This window comes from Linepithema humile, chromosome 3, assembly GCF_040581485.1.
Source record: "Linepithema humile isolate Giens D197 chromosome 3, Lhum_UNIL_v1.0, whole genome shotgun sequence".
Taxonomy (NCBI): domain Eukaryota; kingdom Metazoa; phylum Arthropoda; class Insecta; order Hymenoptera; family Formicidae; genus Linepithema; species Linepithema humile.
This window is the reverse complement of record NC_090130.1, coordinates 16,998,064-17,024,547: the sequence shown is the minus strand read 5'-3', so window position 1 is coordinate 17,024,547 and position 26,484 is coordinate 16,998,064. Positions and strand designations below refer to the sequence as shown.

At 46.7% G+C, this 26,484-nt stretch overlaps 2 protein-coding genes and 1 long non-coding RNA gene across 4 annotated transcripts; 1 reads left to right on the top strand and 2 right to left on the bottom strand.

Moving 5' to 3' along the window:
• Window positions 1-879: 879 nt before the first annotated feature.
• Window positions 880-10,212, bottom strand: LOC136999002 (uncharacterized). Its single transcript, XM_067352396.1, has 5 exons — window positions 9,509-10,212; window positions 8,923-9,109; window positions 6,016-8,398; window positions 2,708-5,797; window positions 880-2,030 (listed from the first exon to the last, which is right to left on the bottom strand). Exons 1-5 carry the CDS (start codon window positions 9,742-9,744, stop codon window positions 1,144-1,146), a joined length of 6,783 nt encoding a protein of 2,260 aa, XP_067208497.1. The 5' UTR covers window positions 9,745-10,212; the 3' UTR covers window positions 880-1,143.
• LOC136999001 (uncharacterized) lies at window positions 10,210-12,384 on the bottom strand. The gene is made up of 3 exons (XM_067352395.1): window positions 12,375-12,384; window positions 12,013-12,293; window positions 10,210-10,593 (listed from the first exon to the last, which is right to left on the bottom strand). Exons 1-3 carry the CDS (start codon window positions 12,382-12,384, stop codon window positions 10,210-10,212), a joined length of 675 nt encoding a protein of 224 aa, XP_067208496.1.
• Window positions 12,385-17,689: 5,305 nt separating this feature from the next.
• LOC136998477 (uncharacterized) lies at window positions 17,690-23,566 on the top strand. Of its 2 annotated transcripts, XR_010889059.1 has the most exons (3): window positions 17,707-23,046; window positions 23,122-23,203; window positions 23,300-23,566. It is a non-coding gene; the product is annotated as an uncharacterized lncRNA (long non-coding RNA). The 2 variants fall into 2 exon arrangements; XR_010889058.1 differs by having other exon boundaries at window positions 17,690-23,203.
• The last annotated feature ends 2,918 nt before the right edge of the window (window positions 23,567-26,484 follow it).

Genomic DNA, 26,484 nt, shown 5'->3' with positions numbered 1-26,484 from the left:
CATATTCCCGCTTCTCCCTTTTATACCTCTCTCTCTCCCCCCCTTTCCTCCTCCAATCTCTTAATTCCTTCCTTACCCGCTTCTTTTCTCTTACACATTCCTCATCCCACCATCCTTTTCTTCTCTCTTCCCCCTTTCCCAATTCCTCTTCCGTCTCCTTCAACGCCTGCTTTATCCTGCTCTCCAAACTATCCCACTCCTCTCCCATCCCCTTCCCTTCTATCCGTATCCTTCCCATTTTTTCCGCAAACTTCTCTCTCCCTTCACGATCCCATATCCCCCTTCTGCCCCTACCCCCTTCTTCCCTCCCTTTTTTCCTCTTCACCTCCCCCCTTACCCATAACTCTACCGGGTGGTGATCCGAGTCCACCCTGTCTCCTACCCTCATCTCCTCTAACCTGTCCCTTATCTCCCCTTCCCCTATTATATAATCGATTACTGTGTTTCCCCTCCCTCCTGTGAATGTATACTCCCCCTCCCAGTCCCCTCTTATACTCCCATTAAAGATCTCCCACCCTCTTTCCTCTATATATTCCAGCAGCTTCCTCCCCTCTCTATTTATCTTCTTGTCTTTCGATCGCCTTTTTCCCGTCTCCCCCTCCTCCTCCTCTTCTTCCCCTCTCCCCCCCCCCCCCTCTCTTCCCGTTCTTGCATTAAAATCCCCCCCTATTATCTCCCTCACTCCCCCCTCTTTCTCCTCTACCCATTCTTCCATCCCCTGCAACGTCCTTTCTATTCCATCCCCCGCGTATACCCCTATTATCCTTCACCTCTCCCTACCTACTTTCACTCTCCCTACTACCATCCCATCCTTTTCTACCTCTATTTTTGACCCCTTCTCCCACAATTCCTTTCTGATTCCCATCACCATTCCCCCCATCCCCCTCCCTTTTTTGCATCTCTTCTTCGCTAACTGTACCCCCCACTTAAATCCTTTTGGCAGCTTTTCTTTTATTCTGCTCCATCCCTTCTCATCCAACCACGTCTCTGCGAGAATCATCACGTCCCACTCCTCTATGCTCCTCCAAAAATCCATGTCCTTCCTTCCCATCCCCGCAACATTCCAGAACGCCACCTTCCACCCTTTCCACCCTTTTTTTACTTCCTTCTGCCCTTCCCTTTCTTTTTTCCCTCTCCCCTCTCCTACCTCCTCTCCTCCTTCTTCCCTCCTCCTCCGTCTTCCCCCTGTCCCCCCTGTCTTATGTTTCCCTTCCCATCTCTCAGCACTTCCTCCTCCTCGTCCCACCTCCACCATTGTTCATCAATCCTAACCTTGCCGTATCCTATCCACACCTTTCTCCCTTCCCTTTCCTCCTTCCGTGCTACTTCCTCCAGCCTCCATCTCATCCTTCTTTCCCCCCATGTCCAGTCTTCCAATATCCTTTCTCTCCTGCCCTTCAACATTCCTTTCTTCGCCCACACTTCCCTTCTCTGCTCCTCGTTCCCCAACTTAACCAAAAGCATTTCCCTTCCTTTTCCGCCCTCTCCTCCTAATCCCTTAATTTCTTTGATCTCTACCTTTGCCCCCACGGCTCTAAATATCTCCTCCACCGCCTCTTTCTTCTTCCCCTCCTTCACCTCTACCCCTTTAATCACTATATTTTTCCTCCTCTCCTCTCTCTCCTTCATCTCTATCCTTCTTTCTACTTTCTTTAGTCTGTCCTTTGTTTCCCCCTCGCTCTCTCTCCCCTCTCTCCTTCCCTCTTCTCCCTTTTCCGCCTTCCTCCCCTCTATTCTTTCCACTTTTTCCTCCAGTCCTTCTATACTTTTTTTCATGACCTCCCTTTCCTCCTTCCACCTCCTCTCTCTCTCTCTAAATTCTCTTCTCATTTCCTCCATTTCCTCCCTTACCATCCTTCCATTGTCTTTAATCCCTTCTTTCACCTCCTCCTTCATCGCCCTTAATTCTTCCCTCCATCCCTTTACCCCTCTCATTTCCTCCATTACCTCCTCCATTTCCTTTTTCCACTTCCTGATCAACTCCTCTAGACCCTCTGCCCCTCCTTCCCTCTGTCCCTCTGTCTCTCCCCCTTTTTTTTTTTTTTTTTTGGTAAGGCGGGGGAAATCCTTTATGGATACCCTCGGGACTCGGGGGAGAGCCCGAGGGTTATGTGGGAGTCCCTCAGGGAAGGTGTCCCTGAGGTATACCCACTAAAACCCCCGCCGGTAGCCATCCTAACCCATAGTAAGAGGGGGTGAGGCATCGCCAGCGGCATTCATCTCACCCCCTCTTGGGGTTTGGCCGAGTATCGGCCTCTTCCTGGTAAGGGGAAGAGGGAGAACTTCTCCCTTCTTCCCCCAACCCTGACTGTTTCTTCTCTAAGGGGGGAAGACTGGGCTACCACAGTCTCCCCCGCCCTCCCTGGTTTATGTGGGGGGCCGGGACCACCGTGAGCCCCCGCTCACGGATGGCCCCCACTGGGGGAGGAGGGATTAAGTACCCCCCTCTCCCAGCCTGTGTATGTTTTTGGGGAGATCCCTATTGGGACGTTGCTCCCCAGGGGGTCCCTCAGATTAAAAGGTGGTTTGAGCGCCACCATCTGAGAGGCCCCCTACTCTCGTCAGTCCCCGATTGAGACTGGTAAACGGCGACGAGGGGGAATTGCTCTCCTCCGTCGCAAAACCGCAGTCGGGGGAGCACCCCCGTCGCCGCTGCCTCTCCTCCTTCTTCTCGAAGGGGGGGGAGGCGGGGAGGGTGGCGGAGTACTGTCCGCCACCTCCACCTCCCCTCTTCTGATTCGCTCCGCCTCCTCCTTCTGCGACATTACGGCGCCGCAGAAGTCAGAGGCGGCCTTCCATTTATCCTCCCCTTCCAGCATTGCCTTGATCAATGCCGGAAGGGAGAGGTCTCCGCCGACCACTGCGGTCAGGACCCGACGCTCCTCCTCCCATGCGCTGCACTCTTGAAGAGTGTGTTGCGCCGAGTCCCGACCGGCCGCACAGTGGTGGCAACCCGTCGTATGCTCCCGACCGATCCTGCACAGGTAATCACCGAAGCAGCCGTGCCCGGTGAGTACCTGTGTCAGGTGGAACTGAAGTCCTCGTCCTCTCCTGTCTACCCATTCCGGTAGACAGGGCTGGATGGCGTGGGTGGTCCATCTGCCCGTCGCAGAATCCGCCATGGCCTCTTGCCATTCGGATATTGCACTGCGACGGGCCTCCTTCCTGATTCTGTCCACGGCCCTTGGTCTTAGACGGGCGCTCCCGGTGCGGTCTGGGTCCCTCGTACGCCGATAAACCTCGGCGTACGAGTTCGCCAGGAACTCGACCGGGAGGAGGCCCGCCAGGGCCGTGGCCGCCACGAACGACGTCGTGCAGTAGGACCGAATTATCCTAACGGCCAACCGGCGTTGTTGGCGATGAATCATCGCTTTGATTCGCCGGCTGGCCAGGACTTTATCGGCCCATACCGGTGCCCCGTACAGGGACACCGACTGCACGACATTGGCGTATAAGCGCCGAACTTTGACGTTCGGCCCACCCACGTTGGGCAGGAGACGGCCTAGCGCAGCCGCCATCCTGTCCGCTTTGGGGACGATTTGCTTAAAGTGCTGTTCGAATCCCCAAAGCCCATCCAGAGTGAGGCCCAGATATTTCATCTGGGTCCCCACTAGGACTCGGACTTCCCCCACCCACATTTGGATGGGGGGAGGACGCCCCATGGCCTTGTTGTAAAAGAACAAGGCTTCCGTCTTGTGCGGGGCGACCTCCAGTCCCATATCTCTGATGGAGCATACGACGGCTCGAGTTGCGGCATTAGCCGCATCCCGAGCCTCTACCCATGTCTCCCCCCGGGCCACTATAAGTGTGTCGTCTGCATAGCAGAGCAGACGACAGCCCAGGGGAAGCGCCGTGCGGAGCACTCTATCATATGCGAGATTCCACAGCAGGGGGCCTAAAACTGACCCCTGTGGAACCCCGCAGTGCATTGGCCTTCTGCTTACACGCTCCAGTTGGTCTTTGTACTGGAGCGTTCTGTCGCGGAAGTAGTCCCAAACTACATCCCTTAAATAGTGGGGGAGGCCATGATGGTCCATGGCCACCCCCACCCAGTCCCAGGGGAGGGAGTTAAATGCGTTGACAATATCTAGAGACACTGCCAGTGCCACCTCTCCCTCCCCTACAATTTGGTCCGAGAGGGCCCTCAGGTGCAGAATCGCATCTGTAGTAGAGCGACCCTCCCGGAAACCAAACTGGTCATCACTTAAGTCGGGACCAATCCGCGACAGATGCTGGACGATTCGGTCAGCAATTATTCTCTCGAACAACTTGCTGACCTCGTCCAGCAGGCAAATCGGCCTGTAGGCAGAAGGCTGCTCCGCCGGCTTCCCCTCTTTGTGGATGAGAGCCAGATTGGCTGTTTTCCACGCCGAGGGGAAGGAGCCCGTCTTGAGGCAGGTGTTGTACAACCTCCTCAGGCGGGCCCCTACTCCACCAAAGACCAAGGCCCAAACTCGACCAGGGATCCCATCCGGACCGGGGGCCTTTCCAGCCGCCCCCAGTCTTTTAGCTGCCTCGGAGAGCTCTCTTCCTGAGATTTCCAGGTCCTCGGACCAGGGGGGAGGGTCCCTCCTCGGGGGGATGCAAGCATCCCTTACGGGGAAGAGGGTCTCCACCACCTGGCCGAGAAACTCCGGATCGAGCGTCTCCGAGATGGGGGGCGCCGCCGGTCTTAGCCTGTTCAGGACTATCCGGTACGGACGCCCCCATGGGTCCCTGTCGAGTTCCGCGATCAGTTCATCCCAGGCCTTGGCCTTGGCCCTGCGAATGGCCGACCGCAGTGCATCCCTTGCGGCAAGGTATACACCGCGCGCCATCGCAGTCTCTTCATCGTCCCCACCCGCCCTTCGTCGGGCCCTGAGGAGATCGCGTCGGGCCGAATTGGCCTCTCTACGGAGTTCCGCGATCTCCTCGTTCCACCAGTACGCCGCCCGACGAGGGGCGGGTTTTGATCGGGGCATGGCCGCGTCACAGATACGCGTGACCACACCCACGATCTCGGCGGCCTCTTCTTCGGTATCGACGTGGGCGGGAGACTCCGCCCACGTCTCCAACAAGGCCGCCGCCTCCAACCGGTCCTGGCTGAGTTTGGCCAGGACCCATCTGCGTGGGGGTCTATCTCCCCTCCGCAGGCGCCGGAGCAGCACGTCCCTGGGGGTGGCCGTCAGGACCACCTCTATGATCAGGTGGTCCGACAGGGACTCGGTGTCCGTCACCCTCCAGGACTCCACTAATCGCGCAGCCCGTGAGGAGGCCCACGTCAAGTCAACTATGGACTCCCCACGGGGATGCACGCACGTACTCGCGGACCCCGTGTTTAATTGCACGAGGTCCAGCTCCGACGCCCATCTCATCACGCACTCACCCCTAGTATCGGTGGACCGGGAACCCCATGCCATATTCCAGGCGTTGAAGTCCCCGGCCACCAACACAGGATGGGGGAGGCATCGGCGAATGCCCCCCCCCATCTCCCGCAGGAGATGTAGGAAATCGGGGTGAGACATGCTGCGGGAAGTATAGACCCCCACCACCCTTAGGGCACCCCACCGCGCGATGACGTATCCCCTCCCCTTCTCCAACAAGGATACGGGGGGGGAGCGCGGGGAGTCCCTTCTTACGATGGCAGCGAAGCCATCATCGGACGCGACCCAATTGGGATTGGAGCCGGGTACCCTGTATGGCTCCGCCACCACTCCCAGCCCTGCGTCACGCTCGTTCAGGTCCTGAAGGAAAAGATCCTGGGCCTGAACGGCGTGATTCAGGTTCGCCTGCAGGAGTCTCGTAGACATTGTTGAGTCTACGAAGACCCGTTACTCCTGCAGGCTGAGCTCCATTGCACCCTCATTGGTGGGGTGCTGCGAGGGGGTAGGCTCGCAGTCCATGGCCTGGGGGGGGCAGGGCCCCTCCAGGGCAGGCAGAATCGCCGCTGCCTGTTTCTTCCCCTTTTTTTGTTGGGGGGGGGTGTCGGGACCGTCCCCCCCTTTTTCTTCTTCTCCCCATTTTTCGGGGCCTTGCATGCCGGTCCCCCTGCTCTATGGGAGGCCGGTCTTCCTGCTGCCTGGCACACGACACAATGTGCCGGTGCCGTGCACGTCCTAGCCTCGTGCCCCTCGGTGCCACAGCGGTAACAGCATTTTCTGCGGTCCGCATTGCCCGAGGGACATTTAGCCTGCACGTGCCCCATCTCCAGGCATCTATGGCACTGGAGGGGCCGTGCGTCGAGCAGTTCCACCTTGAAGGGGAACCACCCTATTGCGATCTGGCCCGTTTTGGTGGCCTTGATAGCCACCTCCAAGGGACAACGGACCCAGGCGGATCTTATGCCTCTCCCCGATGTTTTAAGGTCCCCCACCTTTATATCGGCGGGGGAGCATTCTCCTAATTCCGCCACTACTCGAGTGATATCCTCGGGCGTGACGGATGGATCTGTTCCGCTAATCCGGATCTCACCCATTTTTTGGGGGCGGGCGATCCGGATTTCGGGATTATCCGCGAACAGGTCGACCATGCTTTTGGCCAACCTGTCCGCTTCAGCCTTTCTGTCGGGACCCGACAGTTGCACCAGCATGGCCCCTGTCTGGGCATTGCCGAGCGTCATTTTCCCAGAGATCCCAAGGTTCTTCAGCGAGATCTTCTCCCGCATCTGCCTCACCGTTGCGGAGTACTCACCCTCCGGGCAGGTGAGTGTGATCGCAGCAGTGCGGGGGTTCTTCCTCTTCTTTCCCCCCTTCTTCCTTCCACCCTCTTGGGAGGGGGGAGGGGGGGGAGGTTTGGGAACTGCTTTGATCCCTTCTGCCTTAGGGGGGATTTTCTTTTTCCCCCTTTTCGTGACCGTCGCCCAGGATTGTTGCTCCTCCTCCCGCCGAGTTACGGCGGCAGAAGGGGCAGCGGGGGCGGTCTTGTCCCCTCCAGGGGGAGTCGGAGGACCCGGCTTTTTGCTCGGGTCCTTCTTCTTCTCCGTAGGGGGAGGAGGAGGGCCGGCATTGGGCTGTCGCGAGGCGGCGGACCGTTGTTCCGGCTCCTTCTTCTTCCCCTTCTTTCCTCCTTTCTTCTTTGAGACCCCAGTGGGGGGAACCACCGCCTTAACGGGGGGTGGACCCGAACCACTAGGGGACTCGGAAGGGAGGGGGTCAGGCAAGGAGGGGGGAGGGAGTCTCAACTCAATGAGCTCCCTCATTTCCTTCATCTCCTTTCTCCACTCCTCCCTCATCTGACCCATCAGTACCCGCCCTAGAATGGTAGCCGACTCGTCACCGTGTAGAAGCACGTTACTTGTGACGGCCGGAAGGGGGGTGTCAGCCAATATCTTGCTGACCCCCTTAATCGGGGGCCTTCTGGCGGGGTGAGCCGCCTTCTCCTTTTCAATGGAACGGAGGACATCGAGAGAGGGCCCCGGGGAGGGGAGAATCCCCCCCAGCCCCCCTCCGCTTTCATCTTCCTCCATCCTTTCCTCCTCCTCCGTTTCCCCATCCACTGGTATTAAGGGAGAGGGGGGAGGGGAGGTTCTCTTCAATTCCTCCATTTCCTTTCGGAGGTTACGAATTTCCTCCTCCATTCGACGGTTAGCCGCTATTAGATCCTCCACCTGCGGGCTAACGGAGGAGGGAGCTCTCCCGGCCTGAAGGTCATAGTGACCCGTCTCAGTGCGGGCCGCCAGGACCCTGGTGCCCGCCTCAATCCTGTAGGCCGCGTCGTACAGGAGCTTTTGCAAGCGGCCATGCATGCCGCAGCCTTTTTGTGCCACCGTCATAATGGCCTTTACCTCTTTGTCCAGGGCGTTCACGACGTCCTGGACGGATGAGTCCGCCAGCTGCTTTGCACAAGTCACCGTCGACTTCACGTGCGTCTTGTACCTTCTCACCGTTTTATCGATGGTCTCGGTACCCTCCTCTATGGCGAGGGCAAGCTCCTCATTCCTCTCAACCTTTAGGAACTCCTTCCTTTCCCTTAATTTCCCAGCAGTGTACTGCCCTACATGGCTGGGTGAGTTAGCAGGGCGGCCCTGCTTCTTCTTCCTCAGGTGTCGGGAAGGTGGACTGTCCGCGTCTTCGTCCTCGGAGGATATCTGTAGGCCCGCGGTCTTCGTGGTCACCTGCCTCTTCCTTTTGCTCCTCCTGGGTTGGGAATTCTTCCCCCCAAGATCGGAGCTCGATCCGACCGAGATGTGTGAGGTGTCGGTCATCTCCGCGTCCCCCTCGGAATTAGACATGACAAGGGTATTGTCTGTCTCTTCCGAGTCCCCTCCATTAGCCCCTTCAGGCTTCTTGTCTTTGGCTCCTCCCCCCCTCAATTCCTCAGGAGAGAAAGAGGTGGTGGCCTCCGACACATCCATACGCCGGTGTCTGGCGTTTTCCACCTGCGTCACGACACAGGTGTGTTGCGATTGCTCGCACTCCTCCTCCAAATCCAAAAAATTAAAGTGATCCATTCTTGGTATCGAACCCACAACCCATCACGGCTTCGCCGACCGGGCATGCCCAGTTACCCCCGAGTTCCCCCGGGGAGTCGGCATATGGCTCTGGCACCGGGAAAAAACATCCGGTGCACGGGCCTCCAGCCCCCTACACACCCCTGGTTTAACCCAGGGGTTTTCAGGGGTCCCACATCTCCGACCTGTGGGCACCGTGATGGGCGCCGCCACGCGGGGGGCCCCACGGACGGATGGGGCGGAGGGTCGTTGCGACACAACCAACCGCCTTGCCCGCCGTGGCAACCAGCAAGCCCACTCCTCGTCCGCCCACTCTGGGACCGGTAATGAGTTACCGGGACGCACTCCGAGAGTGTGCGGACCTCGCTACTCGACCCCGACCTCAGAATACTTCTGAGCGGCTCGAGCAGCCATCAGGCCAGGCCGGAAACCGCGAGCTATGCTCCCAGAATCCGCCCCAGCCCCCCCCACCGTCCGACCCTGCCTCAGATTACCTCCGAGCGGCTCGGAACGGCCCGGCCCGACGAGCCCGGTGAATTCCGGGACATCGACGGCCCGTCGCTCCCCTTCACGCTCGCGTACACAGGGACCACGTCCCCGTACCGTTTGAGCGGAGAGGGAGAGCCACCCCTGTTGTGGGACACCGCTTCCTCCCATGCCAGGCCGCATCCTGTCCACCCCCTTGATCGGAGGAGGAAGGATCGGCCCCAGACACAAGAGGACCGGCACCCACATCCCTTCCCTTTAGACAGGGCCACCGAAGTGACCCCACCAGAGACCCGTCCCGCCGGAGCAGCAGCCCCGGCCAGGACAGGCCTCAACAGTGGGGGGAGCACCCCCCTGACCAGCCGCCCCACTGGGCTACGAGCCTGGCCGCCCGTGCACGGAGGGGAGATTGAAATCTCCCCCTAACGGTGCCGTGCCACCGGGGGTTTGAAGTCGGAGTCCCCGTCTCCTACCGGCGAATGGGAAAAGTCCCTTGAGGGGTAGCCGGACCCCCGTTCCCTCCTAAGAAGGAACTGTGCGCTCTTAGCACCGCGGAAACACCTTTTCAGGTATTCCCCCGGTGAGCCCTCTCACCACGACAAGGTGGCGCACAACGAGAGGGCTGTCTCTCCCCCTCCTTCCCCCTCCATTTTCCCTGGCGATCTCTGCGTTTTCCTACTCTTCCTAAATCCCTCATCCTCCTCCTCCTTCCTTCTCTCCCCTGATTTTTCCCTCTTCCTCTTAAACATTTCCTCAACATTCCCCAGGCTCATGCATCTTTCCCTTGCCTTCCTCTTTTCTATCCCGCCAGATCGCGCCTTACCATCCATCCCTGCCCACTCGCACCACCTCTTCCTCTCTTTACACGCCGTAGTCTATGCCAGCCCACCTGCCCACCTGTCACTCTATACTCTGGGCCCTTTTTCCCTTCTATCCTGCCCTTCCCTATGCCCACCTCATTCACACGCTCTCACTCACACCTCCACTCTCTCCTCCACACACTCCTACCTTTCCTCTCCTTCCACACACTCTCTCCTTTCCGTCACTCACTCACGCTCAATCACCACGTGCCTCTCGCTACTGCGCCGGAAACGGAAGTCCTGTTATACGCCTATATATATTATTTATAAAAATTTTATTTTTATTAAAGGGTTACACCACTTTAAAAACATCAACATCGCCATTTTGTAAAAAAAAAAAAAAAAAAAAAATTTTTGTGTATAATGTTAACTTAAAATAAACTTAAAAATTGGCAAAAATGGCGTTGATTTTTAAGTTTAAAGTGGTGTAACCCTTTAATAAGGCCCGTATGATGCGGGCGGCGCAGGAACGTATCCGGATGCGGGAGGTGCGGGAACGTATCCCGATGCGGGAGGTGCGGGCATGTACCCTGGCGGCGGTGCGGGAACGTATCCGGATGCGGGAGGTGCGGGCATGTATCCTGGCGGCGGTGCGGGAACGTATCCCGATGCGGGAGGTGCGGGCATGTACCCTGGCGGCGGCAGGGAAGGAATGTATGCTGTTGGTACGGGGGTCACGGGCACAAATATCGGTGCAGGAGGCACGGGCACATAGGCCGTGCTTTGATATCCCGTGTATGTTGGTGGCGGTACGCCATGCTTTCGCTGCCGCCGCCTCTCGCGGTTGACCGCCCGCCGCACCGCCTCATTAATAATGCGCTGAAAAAAGAAATTAAAATATTAAAAACAAAGTATTAGTGTTTTTATATGTATATATTAGAGTGGTTTTTATTAACTTTTGATTAAAATTTTGTTTTGAATTCTTTCCACGGTACCCCTCAAAATATTTTTAATCCACAAAAACAATTCCTGCCAAATTTCAGCTCGATTGGACAACAGGAACCAGTGTCTGGTCCGTTAAACATTTTTTTCTTGTAATAAACTTTCTATACTATCAACATTGATTTTTAAAGTGTATTTTTTACAAAAATCAGTCTAAAGGACTTTAATTTTTTTTTTTTTAACAAGTGTTTTGCTTTTCTGCATCGTTTGAGACCTTATACATTTCATTTTATCAATTAGAAGGAATTGTGTATAAATAATAAAAAAATAAAAATATAGTTATTGCATTTATTCATTGTTTAAACTGAAAAAAATTATCTATGGGCTAAAAAAATTGTAGTAGTATATTTAGAGCCAAAAGAAGAATAAAAGAACATAATTATTATATAACATTAGTCAGAAAATTTATTTTTATAGACAAAATCTTTAAATTTTTATTCTTTTTTCGGCTCTAAACATACTATTACAACTTTTTTAACCCATACATTATTTTTTCCAGTTTAATCAATGAATAAATGCAATAACTATATTTTTATTTTTTTATCAATTACACACAATTAACCCTAATTGATAAAATGAAATGTATAAGGTCTCAAACAATACAGAAAAGCAAGACACTTGTTAAAAAAAAAGAAAAGTCCTTTAGGCTGATTTTTGTAAAAAATACACTTTACAAATCAATGTTGATAGTATAGAAAGTTTATTACAAGAAAAAAATGTTTAACGAGCCAAGGGCACGGGTTTCCGTTGTCCGATCAAGCTGAAATTTGACAGGAATTATATTTTTGTGCATTAAAAACATTTTGAAAGGTATCGCAGAAAGAATTCCACACTCGGAAAATAAAAATCACCCTAAAATACATGCCTACATATAATATCATTTCTCATTGATATTTCCACTTCAAAAAAAATTACATTGAAACATACATGTGTGTATGCGCTCACATGTATGTTTCAATGTAATTTTTTTTTAAGTGGAAATAATGAGAAATAATATTTCAGCTTTAAAAAAAGATTGCATTATGCACACACACTCACGCGCGCGCGCGCACGCACGCACGCGATGCATACACCCACACCCACACCCAACACGCACACACATACATACATACACACACACACACACACACACACACACACACACACACACACTCTCTCTCTCTCTCTCTCTCTCTCTCTCTCTCTCTCGCTCGCTCACTCACTCACTCACTCGTTCACTCACTCACTCACTCACTCACTCACTCACTCACTCACTCACGCACATGCAACATATTAAATTTTTTAAAATATACTAACTTTTTTTACATTTTGTTTTGCGTTCCTTTGTCTTATCGCTAGCGGCGACGTCGCCGCGGTCTTCGTCGACGGCAGCATCGATGTCGACGGCGGCATCGGTGTCGACGGCGGCATTGGCGTCGGCGTCGGCGTCGGCGTCGGCGTAGATGTCGATGTCGATGTCGACGTCGTCATCGGTATCCGCGACCTTATCGTCGTCGGTGTCGGCGGCCTCGTCGTCGTCGTCGCCCTCGTTATCACCCTCGTCGCCGTTTTCAATGGCAAACTGCCTTCGCTTCGTGCTGCAATGAAAATTATATATTATTTTATAATAATATATTTCTAAAAATGTTATTTCACACTAAAAAAGTCAAAGTACTTACATCTCGGCATTGTTGCCTTCCGCTTCTTTTTAGTTAGTCTTCTTGTTAGATGCTCGCTGCTCGCTGCTCGCTGCTCGCTGCTCGGTCGAAAGACAAATGAGAACTTTCAGACCGAATCTGAGGCCGTGCGCTGTTACCGTGCTCACTAATTTTGTTTGTAAATAATAAACATCACTCGACACTCTATGTATCAGTGTCGAACAAAAATGAGTCAAGAGCAAGCGAGATGATATATTGAAGACTTCCGAAATTTTTTCGCGCAAGGATTTCTTTATCTATCTTACGTATATATCTTACTATAAAAAATAAAATTTTTATATTTTACATTATCAATTGAGGGCCCGGATCAAAAAACTCGCCCAGCGCTCGAAATCCTGTAAAAGTATTGTCCAAACGTCTTACAACACGTACTCTGGGTCACCAATTTTAATAAAAAAATTTTGACGAGTAGTTTTCGTCCAATAAATTTTCTGTGCAAAATCATTTGACATATTTCTCGGAATTTGTAGAGAAAAAATTTATAAAGTTAAACGCAAATGAATACGCACTATAAATACTCCTACTGTTAAAATTAATTCTAGTAATTTGTAGCAGCTCAACAGGAAACGCCTGGATTATCACGCTGGAGACTCGGGTTCCAGTACCTCACGGATTTTTTTTTCCTTTTTTTATATGAATTGTAGTGTTAAATACATTTTGTAAATACAAACGATATTTTTTTATTTATTGCTATTATTTTTTCATATGTGTAAATCCGAATTATTATATAAGGAAGACGAAAGAAATAATTTTATAATTTAATTAATTTATATTCAATGATATGATACAATATGCATAGTTTGCATCGCGTTTAAAAGAAAGTAGAACTATTTTTCCAAATGTTAATGAAGTATGTTTAAATAATTAATAAAACTAGTAATTAATAATTAATTAAATTATAAAATTATTTTTTTCGTCTTCCTTCAATAATAATTCGGATTTTCACATATTATGAAAAAATAAGAGCAATAAGTAAAAAAATATCGTTTGTATTTACAAAATGTATTTAACATTACAATTCATATAAAAAAAGGAAAAAAAATCAGTGAGATACCCGAATCCGAGTCTCCAGCATCATAATCCAGACGTTTCCCGTTGAGCTATTACGAACTAAAATTAATTTCAGCAGTAGGAACATTTACACTGCGCATACATTTGTGTTTAACTTTAAGAATTTTTTTTTCCGTAAATTCTGAGAAGTGCGTCGAATGGCTTCGCACACAAACTTTATTGGTCGAAAACTATTGGTCGTCAAAATTTTTTTATTAAAATCAGTGACCCACAGTACGTAATGTCTCCTTTTAGAGCATGAAAATTTTGAAAGTCGCAAAATTAATTATTTTTAAATATAGGCTTATAGAGAATGACGAGACGGAACTTTTTTCTATTAGCAGTTTTTTTGTTCGATGCTTATTTTTAATAATAAAAATTAAAATTTGTAGGCATCGCTAGACTATGCTGCATGCGTATACCAAATTTCAAACAATTTCAACAAAATTTGGCTAAGTTACGACGATTTATATCTTAAAATCTTATTGAATTTGGGGATAACAATTTTTCAATATTTAATTTTTATTATTAAAAATAAGCATCGAACAAAAAAACTGCTAATAGAAAAAAGTTCCGTCTCGTCATTCTCTATAAGCCTATATTTAAAAATAATTAATTTTGTGACTTTCAAAATTTTCATGCTCTGAAATTTGGACAATACTTTTACAGGATTTCGAGCGCTGGGAGAGTTCTTTGATCCGGGCCCTCAATTTTATCGATTAGAAAATAATTGTAATGGTTTAATAAGATTTTTACAATTATAAAATGACATGAAACATGATATATAAATCGGATAATTTTTAAAATAGCTTTGCTGCGCGGAGCAGAGACAGTGATGCCAGATTCTAGACACAAGAAGCACGAACGGAGGGGTAACCGCACCATGCGCGAGCATGTATATGGATACCCCTCCGTTCGTGCTTCTTTTTTCTAGTCTAAAAAATCTAGAATCAGGCATCGTTGACTCAGAGTCGCGCGGTGCTGTACAGGAAAATAAAAAAACAGTGAAAAGAATTGACCGTTACAACGTGTTGAACGTGTTAATTAAAAATTTTATTATATATTTTTTATTATATATTATTATTTATTATAAATAAATAAGTAAAATAAGTGAAAATGGGGCAAAAGTGCAATGAGAAACATCTGCGTCTTTTTGGTCGTAGACTTAGTTTAAGGGGAAAATGGTTTAAAAGGTCAGTATTTCCATCTCGAATATTATTCGCGCGCGCGCGGGTGTGTGTGTGTGTGTGTGTGTGTGTGTGTGTGTGTGTGTGTGTGTGTGTGTGTGTTTGTAGATGAGAATAATTGCAACTTTTGGCTCGATTTTCTGATAGATCTATTAGACCCACCTTGCCGCTTGCATGCTAGCAACGAGTCGTCAACGCTAACACCGCACGTAACTAAGGCGACTCTGCTTCAAAAACGTCATTATCACAAATGCAATAAGATGATAAATATGAGACAATAGATACATAAAAAAATTTTAAATCATTACTTATTCTTATTGTTAGTCATTCTTCGATAGTGGAATATACCTACTGGAGAAAAGCTGGTTGAAGTTTGGAACGTTCCTGGAACGATTTTTTAAAAATGATTTGTCGCTCTTGTCCTTTTGCAGGGAGGAAGTTCCGAAGCCCTCACACGACATGCAAAAGAGACCGATTCGATACATGCGTCGGAAGACACCCTTATACTCAAAAAACCACCCCAGAGCGTCTAAAAAATCCTCGCCTAACAAAAAATAACTTGTCGCTCTTCTCCTTTAGCATAGAGAAAGTTCTGAGGCCCTCACATAACATATAAAACAGACCGATCCGATACATGCGTCGGAAGACACCCTTATACCCGAAAAACCACCCCCAAAATTACTTAAACAATTCTAGCCAAGCTAAAAATGACTTGTCGCTCTTTTCCTTCTGCACAGAGAAAGTTCCGAGGCCCTCACACGACATGCAAAAAAGACCGATTTGATACATGCGTCGGAAGACACCCTTATACCCGAAAAACCACCCCCAAAATCACTTAAACCATTCTAGCCAAGCTAAAAATGACTTATCGCTCTTTTCCTTCTGCATGGAGAAAGTTCCGAAGCCCTCACACGACATGCAAAAGAGACCGATTCGATACATGCGTCGGAAGACACCCTTATACCCAAAAAACCACCCCCAAAATCACTTAAACAATTCCAGCCAAGCTAAAAATGACTTGTCGCTCTTTTCCTTCTGCACGGAGAAAGTTCCGAGGCTCTCACACGACATGCAAAAAAGACCGATTTGATACATGCGTCGGAAGACACTCTTATACCCAAAAAACCACCCCCAAAATCACTTAAACCATTCTAAGCGACAAGTTATTTTTTGCTAAGCAAGAATTTTTTAGACTCTGGAGTGGTTTTTTGAGTGTAAGGGTGTTTCCGACGCATGTATCAAATCGGTCTCTTTTGCATGTCGCGTAAGGGCCTCGAAACTTTTTCTGGGCAGAAGGAAAAGAACGATAAATCATTTTTAGCATGGCTAGAATTGTTTAAGTGATTTTGGGGGTGGTTTTTCGGGTAAAAGAGTGTCTTCCGACGCATGTATCGGTTTGGTCTCTTTTGCATGTCGTGTGAGGGCTTCAGAACTTCCCCTATGCAAAAGGAGAAGAGCGACAAATCATTTTTAGCTTGAAGAGAATCGTTTAATTGATTTTGGGGGTGGTTTTTCGAATAAAAGAATGTCTTCCGACGCATGTATCGGTTCAGTCACTTTTGCATGTCATGTGAGAGCCTTAGAACTTCCTCTATGCAAAAGGAGAAGAGCGACAAGTCATTTTTAGCTTGGCTAGAATGGTTTAAGTGATTTTGGGGGTGGTTTTTCGGGTATAAGGGTGTCTTCCAACGCATGTATCGAATCGGTTTTTTTTGCATGTCGTGTGAGGACCTCGGAACTTTCTCCGTGCAAAAGGAAAAGAGCGACAAGTCATTTTTAGCTTGGCTAGAATGGTTTAAGTGATTTTGAGGGTGGTTTTTCGGGTATAAGGATGTCTTCCGACGCATGTATCGGATCGGTCTGTTTTATATGTTATGTGAGGGCCTCAGAACTTTCTCTATGCTAAAGGAGAAGAGCGACAAGTTATTTTTTGTTAGGCGAGGATTTTTTAGACGCTCTGGGGTGGTTTTTTGAGTATAAGGGTGTCTTCCGACGCATGTATCGAATCGGTCTCTTTTGCATGTCGTGTGAGGGCTTCGGAACTTTCTCCATGCAGAAGGAAAAGAGCGACAAGTCATTTTTAGCTTGGCTAGAATGGTTTAAGTGATTTTGGGGGTGGTTTTTCGGGTATAAGGGTGTCTTCCGACGCATGTATCAAATCGGTCTTTTTTGCATGTCGTGTGAGGGCTTCGGAACTTTCTCCATGCAGAAGGAAAAGAGCGACAAGTCATTTTTAGCTTGGCTAGAATGGTTTAAGTGATTTTGGGGGTGGTTTTTTGGGTATAAGGGTGTCTTCCGACGCATGTATCAAATCGGTCTCTTTTGCATGTCGTGTGAGGGCTTTGGAACTTTCTCCATGCAGAAGGAAAAGAGCGACAAGTCATTTTTAGCTTGGCTAGAATGGTTTAAGTGATTTTGGGGGTGGTTTTTCGGGTATAAGGGTGTCTTCCGACGCATGTATCAAATCGGTCTTTTTTGCATGTCGTGTGAGGGCCTCGGAACTTTCTCCATGCAGAAGGAGAAGAGCGACAAGTCATTTTTAGCTTGGCTAGAATGGTTTAAGTGATTTTGGGGGTGGTTTTTCGGGTATAAGGGTGTCTTCCGACGCATGTATCAAATCGGTCTTTTTTGCATGTCGTGTGAGGGCTTCGGAACTTTCTCCATGCAGAAGGAAAAGAGCGACAAGTCATTTTTAGCTTGGCTAGAATGGTTTAAGTGATTTTGGGGGTGGTTTTTCGGGTATAAGGGTGTCTTCCGACGCATGTATCAAATCGGTCTCTTTTGCATGTCGTGTGAGGGCTTCGGAACTTTCTCCATGCAGAAGGAAAAGAGCGACAAGTCATTTTTAGCTTGGCTAGAATGGTTTAAGTGATTTTGGGGGTGGTTTTTCGGGTATAAGGGTGTCTTCCGACGCATGTATCAAATCGGTCTTTTTTGCATGTCGTGTGAGGGCCTCGGAACTTTCTCCATGCAGAAGGAGAAGAGTGACAAGTCATTTTTAGCTTGGCTAGAATGGTTTAAGTGATTTTGGGGGTGGTTTTTCGGGTATAAGGGTGTCTTCCGACGCATGTATCAAATCGGTCTTTTTTGCATGTCGTGTGAGGGCCTCGGAACTTTCTCTGTGCAGAAGGAAAAGAGCGACAAGTCATTTTTAGCTTGGCTAGAATTGTTTAAGTAATTTTGGGGGTGGTTTTTTGGGTATAAGGGTGTCTTCCGACGCATGTATCGGATCGGTCTGTTTTATATGTTATGTGAGGGCCTCAGAACTTTCTCTATGCTAAAGGAGAAGAGCGACAAGTTATTTTTTGTTAAGCTAGGATTTTTTAGACGCTCTGGGGTGGTTTTTTAAGTATAAGGGTGTCTTCCGACGCATGTATCGAATCGGTCTCTTTTGCATGTCGTGTGAGGGCTTCGGAACTTTCTCCATGCAGAAGGAAAAGAGCGACAAGTTATTTTTAGCTTGGCTAGAATTGTTTAAGTGACTTTGGGGGTGGTTTTTCGGGTATAAGGGTGTCTTCCGACGCATGTATCGAATATTTTATACCAGAGGCGGTTTATTCGTGTGCTGGCTGAATATTTTATACCAGAGGCGATTTATTCGTGTGCTGGTTTTTTCAAAAATTGAATAGTAGTTAGTGCCAGAGGCGGTTTATTCGTGTGCTGGCTGAATATTTTATACCAGAGGCGGTTTATTTGTGTGCTGGCTGAATATTTTATACCAGAGGCGATCTATTCGTGTGCTGGTTTTTTCAAAAATTGAATAGTAGTTAGTGCCAGAGGCGGTTTATTCGTGTGCTGGCTGAATATTTTATACCAGAGGCGATCTATTCGTGTGCTGGTTTTTTTTTAATTTGTAACCACATGCGCTTTGAGTAGGTAATTAATATTTCGAGGCATTTATGTTGTTAAAACATTAATTTTCTTTTACCAAATACTTAATTTCTAGTAATAAAAATTTATAAACAAAGGACTACATATTTTTTAAAGGTTTTACTTTTTTCAAGATTATGTGAAATGATTTAATAAATGTCATTTATAACAAGACTTTACAAAATAATAATCCATTTATTTTTATTTGCAGGCGACAATTAAAATTAAAGATGCTTCAAACCCAAGAGATAGTTGATTCCGAGAGCATAAAGTTTACCACAAGTACTAGCGACGAATCCATCGAGAAATTTGTGGTATCCCTACCCGACACGATGGATTCGGAAGCTAGTACTCAAGTAATGCAATGCCTGGAATCAACATCTCATACAGGTATGTCTTATTTAAGTATTAATGATAACGATACTCTTGTTATCGAAAAAAATGCCCCTCTAGACACTTCTTGTATACAAGAAAGTTTGCCTGAGGGCCGTCGCATTGTCGACATTGCTTTTATGTGGAATGAAATCCACAGAACATTTGATAATCATGCGCGAGGAATAGAGTGCCAGTTTAGAGATTGGAAATTCATAAATTCTCGTCGCAATGGATTAATGACACAGTTGTTTTTCCAATGTCAAATGTGCAATTATAAAGCCAGTATCTGGTCAGAACCCACAAAACCAGAAACATTGGACATTAATACAGCTGTTGTAGCAGGAACTGTTACAACGGGAATTGGTTATGCGCAGCTCGAAGAGCTATGTGCAGCCATAAATGTTCATTGTATGTCTGAGCCTAAGTAGTATAGCAATGATGATTCTAACTCAGGGATCTGAGGGGGTGCGCGGGTGAAGAGGGGAAAAGGGGTATCAGATAACAGTGGAGGGGGTAATAACGTCATCGTTTTTGGAGGAGAGGGGGTAAATGTGGAGTGGTAGGGGTATCAGATTACAATAATTCCCGGAAGATAAGGATTGTTAATACAAATCGCAAGATAAGGATTCCCGGAAAAGATAAGGATTGTTTATTGGAAAGAGAACTGTTTATTGGTGCAGGTTTTTTTTTCTACACATCAAAGTAGAGCGCCATGTTGTCGGAATCATTATGTTTATAGTATGCAGGTTCGTGCAGATTTACGGATTGCGTCATCGCTGTATTTTAGAATAAAGAGGCAGCATTTGAGCGCCGTTTCTTAGAGGGTGTGATAATGATTGTTAATACAAATTGTAGGCATCGCCATGTTGCTAGATGCGTCATCGTGTTTGAAGGAGAGGAGGTAATTTTGGAATGGTGGGGGGTATCAGATCACAATAATTCCCGGAAGAGATAAGATAAGGATTGTTAATGCAAATATGAACCATCGATAGTTTTAATCAATGTCGTGTGCAACAAGCGGGTATATAAGGCCCGCGAAGAACGAGTGGTATAACAGTCGAAATGTTCATCGCACTCTCGGATGAACGCGATATTCTCAATTTAACAGCAGCGGAGTTAGAATTTGTGCCAAAGGTGATTTTATTAAGCAAGTTTGCTCGGTTCGTGGACCAAGTGTGGGAGAAACTTCCGGAACACGCAAGAGTGGACCCGGAAGTGCAGGGTTACCGTCGGTGCAAAAAACATCACAATCAACCGTGGCAACGCGACCACATCGACGGACCCGCGCCATACGTTAAAGATTGCACTCTGTGCGAATTAGGTGAGAAAAATATCTCTAAAAATAGAAAGTGAGAAATATTCAGCGAGTAGATATTTAGGTGTATTGTAAAATGTTTCAGGATCACCACGATGCGACAGCCGAGGAGTCTCGTCGAACTCGCCAGGAAGGTCATAAACCAGAACGTCGCAAGCAGATACCTATTGAGCGATCTACCGCTTCCGGAGAAGTATATTCGACAATTGTATCAGACGTATGGTCGGGATCGCTTCGAAAAATTGTTATCAAAATGTAAGACGCAAGTCGAGTACTTAGGCATCGTACAGTTGATGTGTTGTGTCGATGCCGACGAAATGTCGGAAATGTTTGTATGCAAATATTGAAATAAAAAATTTTTATATTTAAAATGTAAGTTTTTTTTTTTATCATCATCCCGCTGTAGTAATATAAGAGAACGCGTCGATTGTACCGACTTATCGCGAGTCAAGTTACACCGTTGTAGCGGACCATTTAAATAAACAATTTCAAAAGTTTTATTAAAATAAACTTATTCATATTAAATAAAAATAATTTAAATTATTATTCCTGTGCCTCATCTTATTCACTGACCTATCCTACCGCGAGATAAGCGACAGATCATATGTCACGAGGATCGTATAACTGAGGTGGAATAAAAATCGTACAATATAAATCATTTTTTTCTTTTATTTACAACGAATGATATAGAGTGAAATAGTTAAGTTATACATTTATTCTAAACACCAATAATATACTTCAAGTTTTCTTTTTAATACGAATTATCCGCGGTAAAATATAAATTTAATAGGAATTCTAATCTAAGCTTAATATGTAATTTAAGGATGGGAGGTGAAAGGAGAAAAAATCGCAATAAGATTAATATTAGCAAATTTTATTCATAATTTTGTAAAAGATGTTACATAGATGAAAAAAAAATTGTTTCAACTGAGCCTCTAACGCCTTTCACGATTACGAGGGGGAACGGGGGGAGGCGCTTGAGTCGTCCTCGGACGAGGCTCAACCACAGCTATCGGCTTGTGGTACACTCCGCAATCTTTACACTTCTCGTATTCGGAAGTTTTTCTATTCTGATCACGCTCCATTTTCTATACTTTTTTCTCCACCGCGTGCACACTTTGAACTGATAAATTTCTCTCTTCCGCACACCTTATATACAGCTCGACGCAAAAACGTCAATTTTGCTGTAGTAATAAACGTTAAAAGACGTTTGATAGATGTTAAAAGTGGTTTAAGTAATGTTGAAAAGATGTACAAAAGATATTAAAAGTTGTACGTAAGACGTTCAACAATACGTTAAAAGATGTACAATAGACGTTCGATAGAGGTTCAAAGACGTACGATAGACGTTGAATAAATGGAAATATGATACGCTGGCCTATCGTCTATCGTCCTAGCGAAACCTTAGATCCACGATTACTGTTCCTCGAAAAGGAAATGCTACTGTCGAGCGAGTTATCTCGTCTTCGACATATTATTGTAAACTATAGTGGATATCAATACGAATGTTAGTTAGCGACGAATAGCTTAGCACCTATCGTCCTAGCGAAACCTTAGATCCACGATTACTGTTCCTCGAAAAGGAAATGCTACTGTCGAGCGAGTTATCTCGTCTTCGACATATTATTGTATATAATATGTATATAAACTATAGTGGATATCGATACGAATGTTAGCTATCTGTGAACATAATTAGATTATAATAAGATTTAGCGGCATCTTTGATGTAAGGGTATATAAGCCGGGATTAACTATTGCATCGACGTATTAACTTCTCAAGGCTCGAGTGGAACGTAGGAAATCATCCGGGAGCTGGTTATTCGTTTTAAAAATGTCTAGTTTGCGGAAAATTATTGATTCGTGTTTGCGATTGGCGTGTAACTTAAACGGGCTATGCATCGATAATTATTTATCATCGTTATCCGACAACGACGATAATAATTATGCGGTATTCGCAAAGTTTGCGGGTGCGTGCCCTAGTGCGGTACTCGCGGTTTTATTCCGTTTGGGACATTTTTCGATTTATCTGCAGCTCTTGATTATTGCTGGCGAAATAATCGAGACAAGGCGAGCGTTCAACGACAACGAGGAAGAGGATACGGGAGGCTATATCATCAGGCTGTCGAATTGCTATCATGGTGCGGTAAAAAATGGTAAGTTTCTATTTTTTGTATTATGAATATTAAAACAAAGTTTTAAAAAATTAAAATCATTTTTTTTTTAGGAACGCTACAACATTCAACACCTAAAAAAACCATGGTGGTGGAGGGTGTGGTGCGTGGTACGCGTCAAAACCGTGACGAGCGAGCTACTCGACGTCTCGGGGTAAAACGTCGAGCAGATACCTCGCCTGAGGCCGGACCCTCGTGTAAGTCGCTGTATACATTATTTATATGAAATAACAGCATCGATTTTATATTAGGAAATTTTACAAAAAAAAAATTTAATGTTTCAGCTCGCGCTCGAATTGTTCTAACGCCTGAGCTAGTCGATCTCGCGAGCGACGAAGCCGGACCCTCGTGTAAGTCGCTGCATACGTTATTTATATGAAATAAAATAACAGCATCGATTTTATATTAGGAAATTTTACAAAAAAAATTTAATGTTTCAGCTCGCGCTCGAATTGTTCTAACGCCTGAGCTCGTCGATCTCGCGAGCGACGAATCGACGAGCTCACTTCGCGAGGAGGAGGAAGAGCAGGAAGAAGAATTACAGACTGAGGAAGAGGAATTACAGACTGAAGAAGCGGAATTACAGACTGAGGAAGAGGAGAGGTATTATGAAGGAGGGGATGAGGAAGGCTACGCGCAAGACGGATGGGGAATGGGTGACAGAGGTAAGAAAGATTGAAAATTTTTACAGTTACTTTTATGCTCAAATTTTATTTTTTTAAACAATAAAATTTTCACAGGATACAGCCCCCCTGTGATTTCTTACTCTCCCGATTACAATTATCAAACGGGGGAGTAAAGTAAAAAGAAGAAAATCGAGAGGTGAGTTGATTTAACACTACAAATTTTTCGATTTTATATTTTCATACTCAAATTTTTTTAATTAATTCATTAATTTTTAATTTTGACTTTTTGCAGTTCAAACAGGTGGTGGTGGAGAAGAAGAGTCGGAGGAAAACTTGGTCGGGCGAGGTTCCTGCGGCGCGCTTTCGAAGTCGTCGGTTTCGCCAGTCGATTTCTCGTGAGGAAAGAACGGAGGAAACAAGGCAAGCGGAGGGATATCGATGCGGCAGTGGTGGAAAGGCGTCGGAAGAACATTTTTATGCAATTGAAAAAATTCTGTTTGCTCAAATGTACATATATTTTTTTTTAGTTTTTTAATAAATATTATTTATATTAAATAAATTAATTTTTCATTTTTTTTTACCAGACTCTTTCCCCATCCTATTCAACGTCCTATTTTACTGCGAGATAAGCGATAGACCATATTATATGGTGGATTATGTGATGGGTAAAAGGTGGAATAAAAGTCATACGAGTGTGATACACATCATTTTATTAGCATAAATCATAGTTGTTTTACACGTTTGTTACGCTCAAACTACCACTTGTACAATTTGCAAACATTCCGCATAGCGCAATGTCTCGTGTGATACGCGCAGCGCAAGGTTCCGATTACATCCAAGTTCGCCAGGCGTGCGATATCTTCGTAATCCGCATCTATTGTTTCAATCTCTACATCATCTTCCAAAATCTCGCACAACCACTTTTTCTTCTCGAGTCCTTTCACGTATATCAGAGACGGTTCCGTACCAATGGCATTGTTGATAAGACTTTTCATCTGACTGTACGAGACGTGTCCATCTTCCCATCGGAAGTCGTGGTGGTGTATCCGTAACCAACACGCCAGCGATTTTTCCGATTTCGTCAACAAATACCACGGTACGTGTTCACGAAATACGTAATGAGATAGCGTTTCGCCATCTCGAAGTACCGCTACCTCTTTCACGATAAAAATGTTGTTGAACGCGTAACCTTGCAAGTCGACGAAAATTGGTACGTTCGACATCGTCGTCGACCGTCGGAAAACTGACGTTCCCATTCGCACACGTCTAATTTATAACTTTTCACACGAGTCTGCGCACAATGTTGTTCAGTGGATTATATTCGACCATTTGATCGTGTATAATGAGACAATAGGCGGTGGTGTTGGCCGGTATATTTTCCTTACAATCAAATTCTATTCGCACGTCAACGGTGGCGCTCTTGACAGAGTCGTTTTGTCGCGAACAATCTATGACTACGAACGGACCGGCTTTCGAGAATTCATCGATGTCCAAATACGTATCGTCCTGTCCATAATAGGCTTTGCGGAAACGTGCATACATATTGTACAGTATAGCGTATCGACTCTTGTCGAAATCCAAATTCATGTCGTCGTACGGATAAAAATCTGAATTCAGATGCAGTCTCACATTGGTGAGTTTACAAGCGTCAAATTGCGTAGCGTTTTCAGACAGTACGTTTTTTCGACCGGTTTGGAGAGCAAAGATTACGTATCGCGGTTTTTCCAATTGCGTCGCAGCTTTGTTCGCCCAGGAATGCTTCGTTGTATTCTGCAGCAGAGGAAACTCGTACAGATCCCACGAACGGAAGCACACGCTCAGATATCTTCCGCTTTCCAAAGTTCGAAGAAGAGACAGCTTGTTGACTTCACTCAGAGATACATGCGACATTCGCCACTGTATCTTGAGTAGTTCGATCGTTGGATTCGTACCGACTCGTCCAACGAGAGAATTATTATCGTTGCGCGATCGTATCAATACAAGTTCGTGACGAGCGTTGATTACAATCCGTTTGTAGTCTTCGCAGAATCCTAAAAGAGTATTGAGCGGAACGCAAAAATTAAAGTTTCCATCGAGCAACGGATTTCCATCCGGATTCCACGATGCGTATTTCAGCGTCTTGCTCTTCTACGTCGTCAGCGATACATAGTTTTTGATCGTGCTCGTTATTCCAACGTTTCTGTTACGATCGATTTCAACTCCGTCGAGCTCGTATCGCATTTCATCAAACATGAACGCCACACAATTATTTCCCATTATACACACGTTATCTCTATTCTCATCGGCAGGAGTAACGAGTTTTCCTTCAACGTAGAGAAAACTCTCACACGGTAACGTGTACAAATCCTGTTGCTGTATCGGTATTCGTATCTCGTCGCTGTGTCCCAACGTCGTGTTAGCGTACGGATTGTACGTGTGCATCTCATATTTCACGATACGCTCGTCGAAGACGGGCTCGTCAGCGATGTCGAGTATATCCATCTCTTTAAACGTTTCTCACAACGAATCCCAACGATTTTAAAAAGTTTACGTTCGTCGTACTGAGCCTCTTGAATGGCGATGTTTTCCCAATTTTCGTTGTTCTCTCAATCACTCGCTGTTCGTTCAACACGAGCATTTCCTCGCACCACGTCGCCGCAAGTGCAGTCTGATGGTAATCTCCTCTCCGCGAAAATCGATCAATCGTCCGTCTTGATCCACCACACGCAAGGTGATATTGGTAACGCTCCTCGCGATGACCGGAAGGTAAATGATTTGCGCCGGTGTTTCCGAGACTTTATATCCCGGAGGCACGTTCGGTGAAAATTCGTGTATCGTGTGCACCGACCTGTCGTTGGCGTACGCACCCGTGGTTATGCTGCATTCCACTCGAATAATGTTTAAGTTGACGATGTTTACCGAGGAATCTGATTCGTGCAGCTTTCTCGGTTCCAGTATACGACCCGTCGAAAATCCAAACAGCGGTCCGATGGTATTCGGTTTGGCGAAATTTATTCGAAAAGCGCACATGATTTCACTCTTCATGGTATTAACGTTGGGACGAAGTGACAATGGATAATCTTGCTCTTCACTTTTTCCTCGTTTTTGCAGTATCGCGCGTTTCAGATAAGAAGCAATGGCGTCCAATTCGTACGATCCTTCGGGAATTGTAATTTCTTCGTCATTGTCGTCGAAATAAAATTTATTGTTCGCTACCGTCACGTTCGGAATCGTGTTGTAGGTCTCCATCGTGGTTAGGCCGAGCTCGTAGTCCCCATCGCTCAAGTCTATCGGTGGAAAATAATCCACCGTTAGAACGCTGCTTTTACCGCTTAGAGTGAGCGTCAGCGACATTGCCGAGATTCCATCGACGACTGATGTCGATCGATGGCGGATCGATTTTTATATCTATTTTCTGGAGGAACAGGAGGCACAATTGTCCGCAGATCGTTTGATCGTACGTCTGGTAGACCGTGCGATTGTACGTTATCGTTGTAT

Excerpts from the sequence above, each read along its gene's own strand:
- LOC136999002 (XM_067352396.1), bottom strand. The coding sequence starts at position 9,744 with ATGGATGGTAAGGCGCGATCTGGCGGGATAGAAAAGAGGAAGGCAAGG. Across the intron at positions 5,798-6,015 it reads TAGAGCAGGGGGACCGGCAT|ACTCAACAATGTCTACGAGA; the intron begins GCAAGGCCCCGA and ends GGGTCTTCGTAG. Across the intron at positions 2,031-2,707 it reads GGAGGTGGAGGTGGCGGACA|GGGGAGAGACAGAGGGACAG; the intron begins GTACTCCGCCAC and ends AAAAAAAAAAAG.
- LOC136999001 (XM_067352395.1), bottom strand. Across the intron at positions 10,594-12,012 it reads CAAAACAAAATGTAAAAAAA|CGCATTATTAATGAGGCGGT; the intron begins GTTAGTATATTT and ends TTCTTTTTTCAG.